Below are 13545 nucleotides of genomic sequence, written 5' to 3'. Positions count from 1 at the left end.
AGAATGAACCCGAAGCTTGGCAGGGCTTGTCTCCACCTTGGAAACATTTTTTTTGCAAACTTGTCTCCTTTGCATAAGGATGGCCAGGGACCACCTTTGTGCAGCACATCACCCCTTGCGGCTCCATCTCCCTTATTGCCAGATCCCAACAGCAAACGAATCTCTGCCACCTCTTGAAACATCAAATGCTAAATTCTACCCTTACATGCAAGTGAGATGCGTGAAAAGACTGGCACTCTCTAACCCTCAGCACAGTATACAACGAGCATCACAGATGGCTGCAGAGGTTTTTGCAAAGCTGTGCTAACAGCCACCAACACACCAAAAACTACAAGACAACCTGGACTTGTTACAAGGACGCAGGTATTCGCCACGTGCCATCCCACAACGTATTTTCTTCACCAGGAAGACAGACACGCCAGTTTTGTTCAAGCAGCAGCAGGACATCACTGTAGCGATCAGGACAAGCCTGGACTTGGATTTCAGAGCTCCCCAGATCACAGAGAGGCCAAAATGTCCCAACTCACTGGGCTGCCAAAAGCCAAGAGATTAGCCAGATCAAAAGAAAAAACTGTGAAATAATTTTTGCTCCAGGTAGATAAGATATACTCCCTGTAAGACAAAACTTCAATTATTAAACTCGCCTTAGTTCTTGGAAAGATTTTTTTTCCCGTTATCATTTTACTTAGTCCTTCTCTGGCTTGCTTTCTAATTCCTTCCCATTTGGCATTTTCCTTTCTCTCACACAATGTTTTTGTGGTTTGTCCTTCGCCTCTCAAAATATCTGGCTGAAGGTAGCAGCTCAGCAAGTCCCACTGGTTTTCTTAACACACCCTTAAAAAAGCAAACGCATCAAGATCCAGGCACACAGCTCCAATGTTAACTCAGTTTGTGAAACCAGTGCTAAATCCATTAGGATCTGCCCTTCACTACACCTGGGGAATCAGAGACATCTTTGCATTGACACTGATGCCTAAGGAATGACTTCCACAGAGAGCCCTACAGCTTTACAGAAATTATTTTAAACACACAGGGATGCTTTTCTGAGTCTCTGCTTAGCCCTTTGTGAGGTTGTTCACAGCTTCTGCCAATCAAGAATTTGTCACCAACTCACTCCACTCTGAAGCATGAACCTCCTCCCTAGACTGCAACTCCTGCTCTGCTACCTTTGCACCGCCACAGGGTCCCAGCTGCACTTGAACAAGTCCCGTGTTCAAGGACCTGCTTGCACCTAGGACAGCTGCAGCTCAGGCCAGCCCTGCTGCAGCCGCAGGCCTGAACAGTGTGACCTGCTGCCATGTCCCTGTAGCTCCTACCCAGAATGAAGCTCTAGGGGGTTGGACCTGGGAATGCTGTGGGTCAGAAACACGCTTGTGGCATGCTCCCACCACATCCTCATCTCACGCACATACCAAGGCACCATCACCCCTGCCATGCTTCTCCTGGGCATGGGCAGGGAAGAACAAATGCTAACCCATCAGTCAAATGGCGTAGCTTCAGGAAACTATAGTTTTGGCACTTGTACAGTTAAATGCTGTATGAAGGTGTGTACCAGCCAGGGCAGTGCCAAAGGATCTGACATGCTGTAAGAGTTCACATCCTCCGTCTCTTGCATGAATCCTATAGATCAGATCTGTCCTTTCAAACAAAAAGCAAAAGGTGGAGAGCAAAGCCCCCAGATTGGCTGGGTGTTGTTCAAACAGGGCATCCAGCAGTAAGTGTGCACAAAGCTGTGCTTTCCCCAGAGCATCTTCTTGCTGCTTGCATGACTTCACCACTCATCTGCTCAGCAGCGTGGCTCCTCTGTGGGTTTTGCTGTCCTGACTGCTCCACTGAAGACTCATCGATGCTTCCCCTGAAGGAGGGAAAGGGGAAATTGCAAAAGACTATTCTGCAATGGGAATACTTGTGTTTGCACAAGACATGAAACCACTCTGGCTGCAAGAAAGCAGAAGCGTGCCATGACTTTAGGCAGGCAGGAAGGGAATAAGGCAGAAAAACTCCCAACTTCACACTCTGTAAACTGCTTTTGCAGAAAGGGTCAGTTATTCCGGTGCTATGGGGAAGAAGCAAATAGCACCCAATGCTCATAAATCAGGCTGGAGTGAGCCTGACCAGGAGCCTTTCCTATGGCAGGCAGGACTACACACAGTCCGCAGTGGAACAGACACCAGTTGATGCTCTTGTGTGTAAGCAAACCCTGGTGTGACATGACCAAGATGCATGGCTCCAGACACAGCTTTCCCACATCTGAGCCTGCAGGAGCAGAAAGCCGGGAGGGGCGAGGTGGCAGAGAAAAGAGCTCTGACAAGAGCCCTGCATAACCTTTCCATTATGGCTGGGCAATTTTCTATTTGCACTTAAATGCAATAATGTAAATAAACTCCCTGTAACCCTTGCAGGGCTATTTAGGACGTTTGTGAAAACAACCAGCTCCTCTCATCACGAGCCAAGGGATGCGAACACAACAGGCACTTCTCATCTCGGTCTCCGCACACTTAATGAAAGTGAAGGATTGTATTCGCCGCACAAAAGTGGAATTGTGTTTCAGGGCTGGGGGTGTGAACTCCACACGATTTTCCGGCAGTATAAATAACTGAAAGCTGAGCATGATTAGTGGAGAGCCGTGAAGCAGTGGAGGGGGTGGAATTGTCATGCCTGAACTTTCAGGGTTTGGGTGCTTCAGGGAAGGAAGGCCACAGAAAAATCCTTCCAAGGAATTTAATTTTCACACAGATACTAAAAAAAAAAAAAAAAAAAGGCTGATCTTGATCTCTGGTAGAAGAGGAAATACACTAATAAAGCAGCACTTAGAGAATGCAGTGCCTGTGCAAGAGCAGCCCCAGAGCCGCAGCTTTGACTGGGCCTGATCCCACAGCCAAACTGCTCTCCCGTGTCTTATTGTTCCAGCAAACAAAACCTGGAACAAGGTTAACAAACAAGAGGGCTCCTCCCAAGGCTGAGCTTTTTAAATCCTACTGAGGAGACCTTCCTATGACAAGACTTTCCAACACCGGAATAATGGAGGTGGAGAAGGGATAACACAGGAGGCGTATGCTGAGCCTTGACACAGCATTGAGCTGCCGAAGACAGACTTTTAGCCCAGTTTTACCACAATTCTGCATAATCCCTTGTACAACATACAGTGTGCAGGCAAAAAAACAGCAGGCCTGGGCCCAATACCAAAATCTTCCATCATGGCTCAGAATTTTTGGCAATTTCAGGCATGGTTTTAGACTTCCACTAGCGACTTGCAGCAACTCATTTTCCTGATGCATTTGATATTTAACATGAAAGGCAACCAACAGCTGTGAAATTAGGTCTGAATCCTTCTCAGCTGATATAAGTCAACTCAGTTCATTTGGGAGAACTTGTTGGTGCTCCTCTCTGTGGCTGTATTCAGGAGACAGACCCCTTCCCACAGCAGAGGGTCCCCGTTGTCCTCACAGTCTCCAGATCACTGATAGATGTGAGATGTAGGTACTGATAACAAGAACAACTTACATAAGCCAAACCTCTAGAAAGCAAAGGAATAACAGCATATAATGCTTTTGACTAATTTCACTGTTTTCTGTGCTTGCTAGAGGCTCATAACTGGTGTCTGATATTCTTCAAGGATCTTGAAGGATCTCTGCAGGTAACAAGCTTGTTTAGTTTGAACGGTAGATACAGAGTATCTGACAGCAGAACTATGATCTTAGAGGTCTTTTCAATCCAAATGATTCTGTGATTCTGTGATAAGTGAGCCTTCCCATTCCACAGCAGAGTGGCTTTTAATCCTTTCTAAATGAGGTTCCTACTCCAGACAATGTGAATTTGTCCACTGAGAAATCTACTATCTATTACAGTTTTGCAGCACTCCCTTGAGATTCTCGAGTTGGACAAACCCACCCAAATTAAACCCCTTCTAGGTAATTCATAAGAAAATGCATGCACACAAGAAGCAGCTAAAGCAATTCATTTATAGCTTCCAAATAATACCCCCAGAGAGTTTTCAGTCTAAAAAAATACCACCCCATGAATATGCAAGCATCTGGTAACGTGGCATCACTTTACAGCTATCAGATCTGAACTGGAGAGGGAAGCTGAACCAGGAACGGGTATCACAGCTGAAGCTTCCCAAAGCTTATGCAGCTATGGGCCAAGAGCCTGCAGTGCAGGCTTCTCTCTCATACTCACAAAGTCCATACACCTTCCAAAATCCACGTCACGCCGGGCTGTTTATAGGCAGGGAGAATTCATCACTGCTGAGCTCTGCCACTCATTTCATTTCCAAGCCCCAACCGTACCTGTGACTCTGCAGCCAGGGGAAGCTCCAGTCCCGTGTGCTGGGGGCTCCTAACCATGACACTTCCCACTGCTGCTGTTTTGGAGATCCAGACTCCCAGGGGTACTCTGCTTTATGAGCTCTCACTCTCCACCTGCAATCTGAGCCACTTTGTAACTCCACACCCCAGTGTACATTCCCCTCCGAATGTCCTAAGGCCTTCCTCCAAGAAGCGGATGGAGCTGACAGTCATTGCCATCCCAGCACGATCACACACCTTGGAGATGGACTTCACACTCTCCCCTGGCTGATGAGATTTACAGGGCACTGAATGTGCAATCCAAGCCTCATAAAATTGTGCAGATCAAACTCCAAAGCTTAGCATCGTGAGAGGCAGCAATTTCCAAAGCATTGCCCACCACAGACCACACACTGTCCAGGCGCTGCACTCTGCAGCTGCACGGTGCTTTGGGGAAGCAGCAGACCGAAAACCCACAGTACCCTCGGTCCCAGGGGCACAGACTCTTCTCTTAACAAGTAAAGTTTACCTGAAGGCCAAAAGCACAAAGCTGAGAAATTCTGATTTATTCCAGCAGGAATCAAGGATACATCTGTGTGCATCCACACGAAAACTCTCCCTAGAGTGATGATGGAAGATGCCTTCTAAGAAGGTAGAGAAATAGCAGTAGGAGACCATGTATAGTTAAAAGGATGCAGCAAAGATGTCAACGACCTCTTTGTGATGCTCCTAATATTTCTTTTAAAAAAACAACCCCCCAAACAACAAACAACAACAAAAAAAAAAACCCACAAACAAAAACCCTACTCATTTGTCTAACTACATACACAACCCATAGCTTGCTTAAACTTTGGTTTACTTCTAGGATCAGGAGCCTGCCTAAAGAAGAGCTATAAACTGAAAGCTAACAAACATCTGCCAGTGCTGAACTGCTCAGAAGCTGCAAAAGGCAGGAAAATCAGCAGAGACAGCAAATTCCCTTCAGCAATCAGAGTGGAGTGTCTCAGATTCTCACGGCACAGCACCCGAGGAGATCACAAGGATGGCGGGAAAAACTCATTTTTAGAGCTGCCTGCCACTTGCTGTTGTGCTCTTGTAAGACCTTAGAAGTGAATCAGCATTTGACCTGGGTCAGATAAGGGGACAGGTTCTTGATAATGTGATGAAATGCTTCAATACTACTGATTCCACACACAGGACATGAGCACCAGGGAAATAAGGACTTGTCAGCTTCCAGGAGAATTTTGGCACCACACAGAACAATGCCCATGTGGTGCAATGACCCTAAACCATAGTCACTAATGCTATGGTGGGGTCCAGGACACTGGTCTTGTGCAGCAAGGGAATGGAGCAGGACACAACCCTCAGAGACAGAGCTTCCAGAGATTCCCATCTCATAGTGGGGTCAGGATAACCACTCAACCAGAGCTCCGAAATCTCACTGCCACCTTGTCCAGAAGACTCCTGTGGGTGTTTCTGGTATCACAAAACCTTTTGTGTACAGTGAGAGGTTATGACAGCACCGACGGCACCAACAGCACCATTGGCATTGGGAGACTCACCTCTGACCCACAGCAGCCCCCAGAGAAAGTAAGAACCTTAATCCTTTGGTAGCAAAATCCATTCCCTATCATTAGAGGCGCACATCTCTATTGAATCCTCAGACCACCCAGACGAGGCAGCGTGCGTATCACCTCTGTTCTTGCCTTGCTGCTGTCACCCCCGAGGAGCTGGCTAAGCCACCACCTCACTTTCTAAGCTCACGTGTGTCTTGGCCAGACCTGAACATGGGGCAGGCAGGGGAGTGTATTAAATTGGTGCTGAGCAGCAAATATTGCCCCATAGCCACCACGCAGAAGATTCCCACGCTGCAGTGTATGGGCAATATTCAGGATCAGCTTTATGCCTCAACAGCACCCACGTGCAGAAGTACAAAGGGGAGGGTTCCCACAGGCTGGGTCACTTTCTTAGCCACAGGTTATTTGCTGTGCTCATTGAACGCAGCCCGTATTGTAGCTTGGCAGGCACTTTGCCATTTCCCCATCACGGTCCTCATCTTTGTCTGACGTGTAAAGTCTCTTCAGAAACAAATACTGGAAGCTGAACAGATTGTTTTGCCAAGCAAACATTTAAATAATGATGGAAATAATCATAAACAATTCCATTTATTCGTTGAAGACAAAGTTACTGCCCCAAGCCAGCTGGTATCCTAAGGCACTGACTGAGGACTAGAAAGACAGATGGTATTTAAATAGCCTTTAAATCAGCTGGGATTCTCAGCTTAATAACCGTATCAGCTATTTATTTTTTTCCAGGGGCATCTCAATTCCCCCAGCAAACCCTCATATTGGTGAGCTTGCCACGGGGCTACTTTTCTGAGGACAGGCTTTGGGAGGTCTCTGCTACTAAGAGTCAAGTATTACAAGTGCAGCTGCACCAGCAGCTCCATTCACAGCCGCTAAAAACACGGGAGGCACAGTCAGCCTTCACAGCCAGTGGCATAGAGCTCCTCCTGGAAATCTGCTTTTCTATATCACCTGCAAACCTTGCCACTGCTGGCCTCTCCACACACTGTCTGGGTTAGCAGCAGACAACTGGACCACATTTACTCAGAAGAAAGGACATGCCATTTCTCCCCAAGGAGCCGGTGCTGACCTTTGGAAACAGACACATTGACAGAGCAGTGCTCAGTTTCCTCTGAATTTTCCCAGGCTTGTTTCGGTTTCAGTCCTGCTCTCAAGGAAGCTGTTTTCAACCAAATCCTACATCCCAACTGCTGGAGCAACTCCATCCCCACAATCCCGTGACTATCAGGGATGGTGGCCCTGAAGCCAAGCCCTGGGTCCGAACCTCATGGGTCAGGTATGGAGCCAGGCTTCTGGTCGGGAGAAGGATTTCACAGCAACTCTCAATGTCTACAGCAGGGCCAGGATGCCGAGGCCCAGCATCCCACACCAAGGGCATGCGAGCAGGAGAAACTTGATCCTTGCAACCCAGACCATCCTGGCCCGCACAGCCCAGAGCAGAGGGAGGCATATGCTTGGAGTGCAGAGCCCAGATCCCTTGCTGTCAACACAGCTCAGTGGGAGCAACACCATTAAGTAAAATCTTCCCCTTCTCCCCCTTTGTCTTACGTTTCATAGCACACACACCACAGCTTGATGCAACAACCTCTGCCATGCTGTTCCTCCCCACCTCCCCCTGTGCCCTATTCAACCCCACCTACTCCAGCTTTCCTGCCTGTTTCCATACGCACTCTCAGACACACACGAAGCCCAACAGAAACACTCCCTGAGCTCGTCAGAGGCTGGGAATCTTTTCAACACAAACCTCCCACGCTGCAAGAGGGGCAAGCTGCATCATGCACAGACCCAATATCAACAGCCCTCCTTCCCTTCCGACAGCGCCAGGGTGCGGCGTCATGCATGTGAGGTGGCACCTATGGAAAAGAGCATCACGCACTGCAGAGGGACCCTGCTGCTGTGGATGGCTGAGAATACCAGGCAGTGACTCTACTCATCGTGCTAGAAGGGCCTGGTGGGTTGAGAGTTAGGATTTAGCATTTGCAAATGTGGGAGCATGCCTGCCCCATTGCATTCTTACCTATACTCTTCACCACTGACACATTTAACACAAGCTTGAAGTTGTCCATCATTCCTGCAGAGCTAAAAGCATGATCATTACAACATGAAATATCTTAGGTCCTACAAGAGACTGCACTGGACGACTAGATGTAGGATTGTAGGTCTCCACTTGGGCAATTAACCAAAATTAATGGAGTGAATATACACAACGCCATCAGAATCACACTGGGCATGTACCCTGCACTGATTCCCTCTTTGCCCTGCCCCAGAAAGCCTGCACCCCAAAGCCACCAGGTCCTGCTTCAAATCATAGCGAGCTGTTGAAATACGGGGAGCTCAGCAACGTGGCACAGTCACAACCACCTAACTGGAAATGAGAGCAGACGTTACAGTATTTGATACTGCTTAGGGCCACAGAGAAAGGGATGTTTGTATGGAACAGCGTGCAATGGAAGAACAATCAATAGCAGTAGCGTTCAGATGAACTCCAGTCTGCATAAGAGAAGCAGAGACACCGACTGCAATTACTGTTTTTTATAGTACCATTTTTGTTTAACGTCCTCTTCAATGCTCAGTTACTCCATTACAGCACTATAAACAATCAGGATGACCCCAGCAATAACAAATGAAGCTCTTGATGTTTTATCGTCAGCCTGAAAACAACTTACATCTCTTTCCGTTCCCTAATAAAATTCCTGATATTCTTTATTTTTTTAATGTTCTAATAGGCTGCTAGTGAGTTCCTCTTTCTGCGCCACTTTGAAGAAAACCTGCTTAGATCAGCAGACTACATCAGGCAGATAATTTTTTGCTAACTGATATACAAAGCCAATGCTTGAACAGAGCTTTGTTTATTTGCCTTTTCAAAATTGTGACATTTCAGATGTCTCCTTGCAGCCAAAATGTCTGTGTCGGTCATTGTGCAGAGAGACTGCTATCAGCCTACCTAACATTCCTGCTGTGGCTCCAGCGGGGACATTGTTCACTTCTGGCGCAGCCAGAAACACAACGTGGGATTACGGCATGCTGCTAAAGCCAGCTGTTGTGTTTTGCCTTGGAGAAAGCTGGATTTTGCTATTGTGAGAAAGGATCCTCCCCCAGCTCCGTGCACCAAGACCCAGCTGTCCCCAGGGGAGTGACAGAGAGGCCAGTATCTGAGCCTAAGGTCTGGTTCCTCTGACAAGGTTCTGGTCCTGTTCATACTCTGACTCCAGGCACTGAGTAACACAGGCACGAAATCAGACCAGAACATTTGAAGTCACTGGATAAAATGCAGAAGATGAACCACTCATGATTCAAGCTAAGGCACCAGGCACTGAAGCTTGGCCACATTTTCCCTGCTTGCTTTGCTGGGGAGAGGGCTTCTCAGCAGCAAGGGGCAGCACCCAACTGGCATCATAGTATCTATAAAAAGCCCAAGGTGGTACTGTGCAACTGCAAGGGTGATAGGGGGAGCGGGGAAAGAGCCACCCTTCATACCTGCCAGCTGCAAACTGTTGCTGCTTTCCAGCCCAGCATGGCCGCTGGGATAGTGGGTGGGCTGTATCCCCACACTTCTCCACCTTACAATTGGGGTAATTATTCATGCACACACTCAACTGCAAATCCCCATTCTGCTAACAGGCTCCAAAAGCACTTTCCAGCAATTAGAATGTGGGCCTTACATCTGTAGATGTCTTCTACTGAAGACTAGAAATGCCAGGAGTTACCCCCTGCTATCCCAATCAAACAGGGTCCTTTTCAGCTCCTCTGGGGACAACAGGAGTATTGCTGAACTACCAGCTCAGAACCACCACCAAATCCATCAGGAGTGACGGAAGACCTCAAACGGCATCTAGGGAATGTGCCTCCATGAGCCACCAGCCTGTCATGAGTGTCAGTGCTACCTACAGACGATGTTCACATCACTCTCCCCAGTGATGTGCACCTCATGCTCCCCCGTTCTACATCGTGGGCAAGTGCCCAAGAAAGCAGCACTTAAAATATTCCATTAAGGAAGTAGCTTTAACCCCACGTGGTGCTCAGGTGCAAGAGCCTCCCCAGGGTGAAAGACAACAGATAATTGGACTTGACAAGCAATTTATTGTAATGCTTTCATCTATGCAGAGTTAATACAATCCTTTCAATCCTATTTACCGAAACATTGGCACACACATGTATTCTGCTGCCATCATTTGACCCACGCTCCGCAGCAGACGTGACTTGGTTGCACAATTAAATGATGCAGCAACGCCCTGATTTAATTTAAGCCTGTATTTATAGATCTCCAGCCCTCACTGAAGCAGCACAGGGCTGACAATTGGCTTGTTGCATTGTGTTGTTTGCTGCACTTCTCACACTTTCAAGGGGCAAACTCCAGCTTCCAAATTCCATGGTACATCCAGTCTCACTGCCCTATTACTCATCTTGAAAACAACCTGACTCCCAGTTCAAGCACATGTGCTGCTGAAATAGCACAACCAAACACTCTGAGGATTTGAAACCTTGGGATGGAGCAGCCTCTTACTGCCTGCAGTCCCTAAGAGGATTTGCTAGAAAGTGTTTCAAAAAACCCAGTATCTAGTAATGCAAAGGCTCTCAAAACCACTGAGCCACTTCCCACAGAGACAGCTGTTCGGGGAAGGGTAGGCTCTTTTTTAAAGAAACGTGAAATTGCAGTAGTGAAATTAATTATCTGTATTCCTCCCTCCTTGCCCCTGGACAGCCTCCCAGGTTTCCCCATGGGTCATATCCAGTGTCACTGTCAACACCAGGCACTGCAGCCCTGATTAAGTCATTACAAGTCAGCCCTTGTTCCCCCACTTCCAGTCAAAAGCAAATGAGACACGTGCAAGCTTAGCAAGCCCTGAAGTGCAGCTCTGTCATGGACACAGTGGGACGAGTGGAGCTGGCAGAGACCCACAGGCTCCAGCTGTTTTGGACACAAGTAGTGCCCGTAAATTGGCCAAGCATTACTTACTGACGGTTTGCTTGATTTTCTGCTGGAAGGGCCACATAGGGATAAGCAGGGACATTACCAAAGTAGATTGACTATGCTAAGGACACATTACCATGCATAGTATTGGGTCGCAAACCCTAGGTCCAATGATTGCTAGGTTAGAAGTTCAAAATCTGGAAAGCACAGGTCATCCTCTTATCTAGAGCAAATTTGCTGTGCGGCAAGAATTACTGCACATCAAGCCATAGGTTTCCCAAAGTGCCCTAAGCTTTCCTTTGCTTTTCCAACTCCCTTTTCAGGGTTCATTAGAGCTGTAAATACAAGCTGCAATTCAAGACCCAAAGCACATTTTGCTTGCCTCACCTAGGAGATGATGCTCAGGCAGCATCAAGAGCCCAGAAAAAATAATAAAAAGGAAAAGATAAAAAAAAAAACCAACCCCTATTATTTCTGGGAGCCTAAAAGCATTTTATGGCAGCCTGAGAACACAGGGCCTTGTCCCCGTCTTACAGCTGGGAAACTGAGGCACAGTGACACGCTTACAGAGACACAACAAGACCATGGAAACCCCAGGTGAAGACCTCAATTTCGGTAACTGTGCACCTCACACTGCAGGAGCTAAAGAGGCTATCGCAGAGGGCTGTCACTGCTCAGTGGTGGCCTTGACAGATCCCTGGGAGGGAAAAGGGTTAAGGAAGGGAATTTTGTTACTTTCTTGTCGTATTTTCTCGTGGGGGGAGAAGCGTTGTGCAAGCGAGAGTTTTCCACTGGCGCTAGGCCCCCTTGCACTTATCAATGGGACCTTTCAGGACTCACTCCCTGATTGAGACATCATTTCCTGTCCAACACACTAACCCCATTGATAACTCCACGCTTGATGGGAACTTTTCAAACCCACCAGGAAAGGCCAGGAGACCCAGAAGAACATACACATGAAAACAGAACTGGGGTGAAAAGAAAAAGAAGAGAGAGAAAGAAACAGTTTTGACCATAATCTGTATGCTGACAATAAATGTTAGTAATTATGGAGCTGTGCATCTTTAGCAGGTCCATCACACACAGAGAAGCCACCGACATACTCCTCACAGAGTGCGACAGGCAGGTCTGGCACTTCAGCCCAGTAAGAAGTGGAGAGAGGCACAAAATGCAGCTTAAGAACATCCTTCTTTTGTCTTCCAGCCACACAGCAAACACAGAAATCAGGACTAGCCACAGAAACAGTCCCATATGCCACCAGAAAAGCCAGGAGGCCATAACTGATACAGCTTGCCAAACAGGCTAGAGACTTCAGATGTCCAAGTACCAGAAATTATGCATATAGGGGAGAAATGATGAAACTAGGACTCTTCAAGATAAATCAGGTACCCAAGGGAGTAGTACCCTCTTTTTCCTAACTTATCACCGCAAAAAAGGTCAGTGTTATTTCCCAGGACACAGCACGGTCAGCTGCATACATCCTTAACACTGGCTGCAAGGACTCACTTGATATTCTAACCACAGCTGAGCCCCAAACACAAGCTCTCCCCCAAAACTGACATTTCCCCCAAAGTTTAGGAGTCTGTCAGACCACAGGTTTCCTTTTCACCCCAGGCAATTAACAGTTTTGCTGCTTACAAAGGTATCAATGGATCTGGGTTATCGCTAAATAGGACACCAGCCAGTAAGCTCTCCCTACACGTGTTTGTGCCTGCGAACAGTACCAGAAATGAAGTAGCTGATGCCCCCACTGAAGCTTTGTAATTTGGACTTTGCTCATTTCCTGACTTCAGACTTCGGTCAGCAGCTATCGAGCAAGAAAGCTTTTGATGAAATCTAAATATACAGGCGCAGAATACAGCAAAGGAGCTGTACAAAACAGCAGGAGTCAGGACATCGGCTGGCTGCGTAGATGGTTAGGTGAAGGGTCTGAAAGGTTTCCGCTACCATCTCCACTACTGAACTGCTCTGGGAGTGAGAAAAAGCTCTGTTGTTTTCAGTGATTTGGGTAAGTAGTTTTGGGGGGCCCAAAATGTAACTCTCTTTCTGTTCTAAGTGCATCTGAAGTATTTAAAATTAGATCCTCTCTTCAATAGGAACCATTCATGAAAATGTCAGCTTGAAATGTCTTTACAGTGCAAGTTACTCACTGTGAGCATACCACCCACTTATCTTATACCCTACAGGGACAGAGCCTGAAAAGTTTCAAGATCATGACATGTAACAGACCAAACAAGCACAAAGCCTCATTTAAAGGCACTATTAACCCAGCTGGAAACATGACTACAAGTGTGAGTAGAAATAATATTTTATGTTAGACAAGATAAACTTACCTGCAGGTCGAAGAACTTGCTGTATCTCCGGTAGATGATCTGGGAAGTCAGGTCTGACCATGTTACGTTGATGATATAGACCTGCTCAGGAAAAGAGAAAACTCAAGTCAGTGCGGGCCATGAAGCACAGGCTATGTCCAAAAGCTGAACAGTCAGCACAGGTTCATTCCACGTCTTACTGCCTGCTCCTGCCCACAGTGAGGAATACATCCCTGGGTGCAGGACTAGCCTAAATTAAAGCCATGCCCTGCTGCAACCTTTAACAGAGGTCCTAGGAAAGCACCCAGTATTCTTCCGTCCATCCCCAGCTCCCACCGACTTTGCTTTCTCTGGGATTAAGCTTTAATTAAGTGATGGCACATTTTCTGGTCCATGGTAACACACCCTGCCCTCTGCCTGTTTGGAAGTTCCCAGAGACCGTTGCAGGA

General features: G+C 47.3%; 1 protein-coding gene across 2 annotated transcripts in view; it reads right to left on the bottom strand.

Moving 5' to 3' along the window:
• SH3PXD2A (SH3 and PX domains 2A) overlaps nt 1-13545 on the bottom strand; it is a 272044-nt gene that overhangs the window by 211265 nt on the left and 47234 nt on the right. For both annotated transcript variants that reach the window (XM_056351801.1, XM_056351800.1), the window contains exon 2: nt 13118-13198. In XM_056351801.1, coding sequence (XP_056207776.1) covers nt 13118-13198 — 81 coding nt within the window. The remainder of the gene's footprint in view (nt 1-13117; nt 13199-13545) is intronic.

The sequence above is a fragment of the Falco biarmicus genome, chromosome 9, assembly GCF_023638135.1.
Source record: "Falco biarmicus isolate bFalBia1 chromosome 9, bFalBia1.pri, whole genome shotgun sequence".
Taxonomy (NCBI): domain Eukaryota; kingdom Metazoa; phylum Chordata; class Aves; order Falconiformes; family Falconidae; genus Falco; species Falco biarmicus.
Note: the sequence above shows the minus strand (reverse complement) of the source record. Positions and strands in the feature narration are given on the sequence as shown.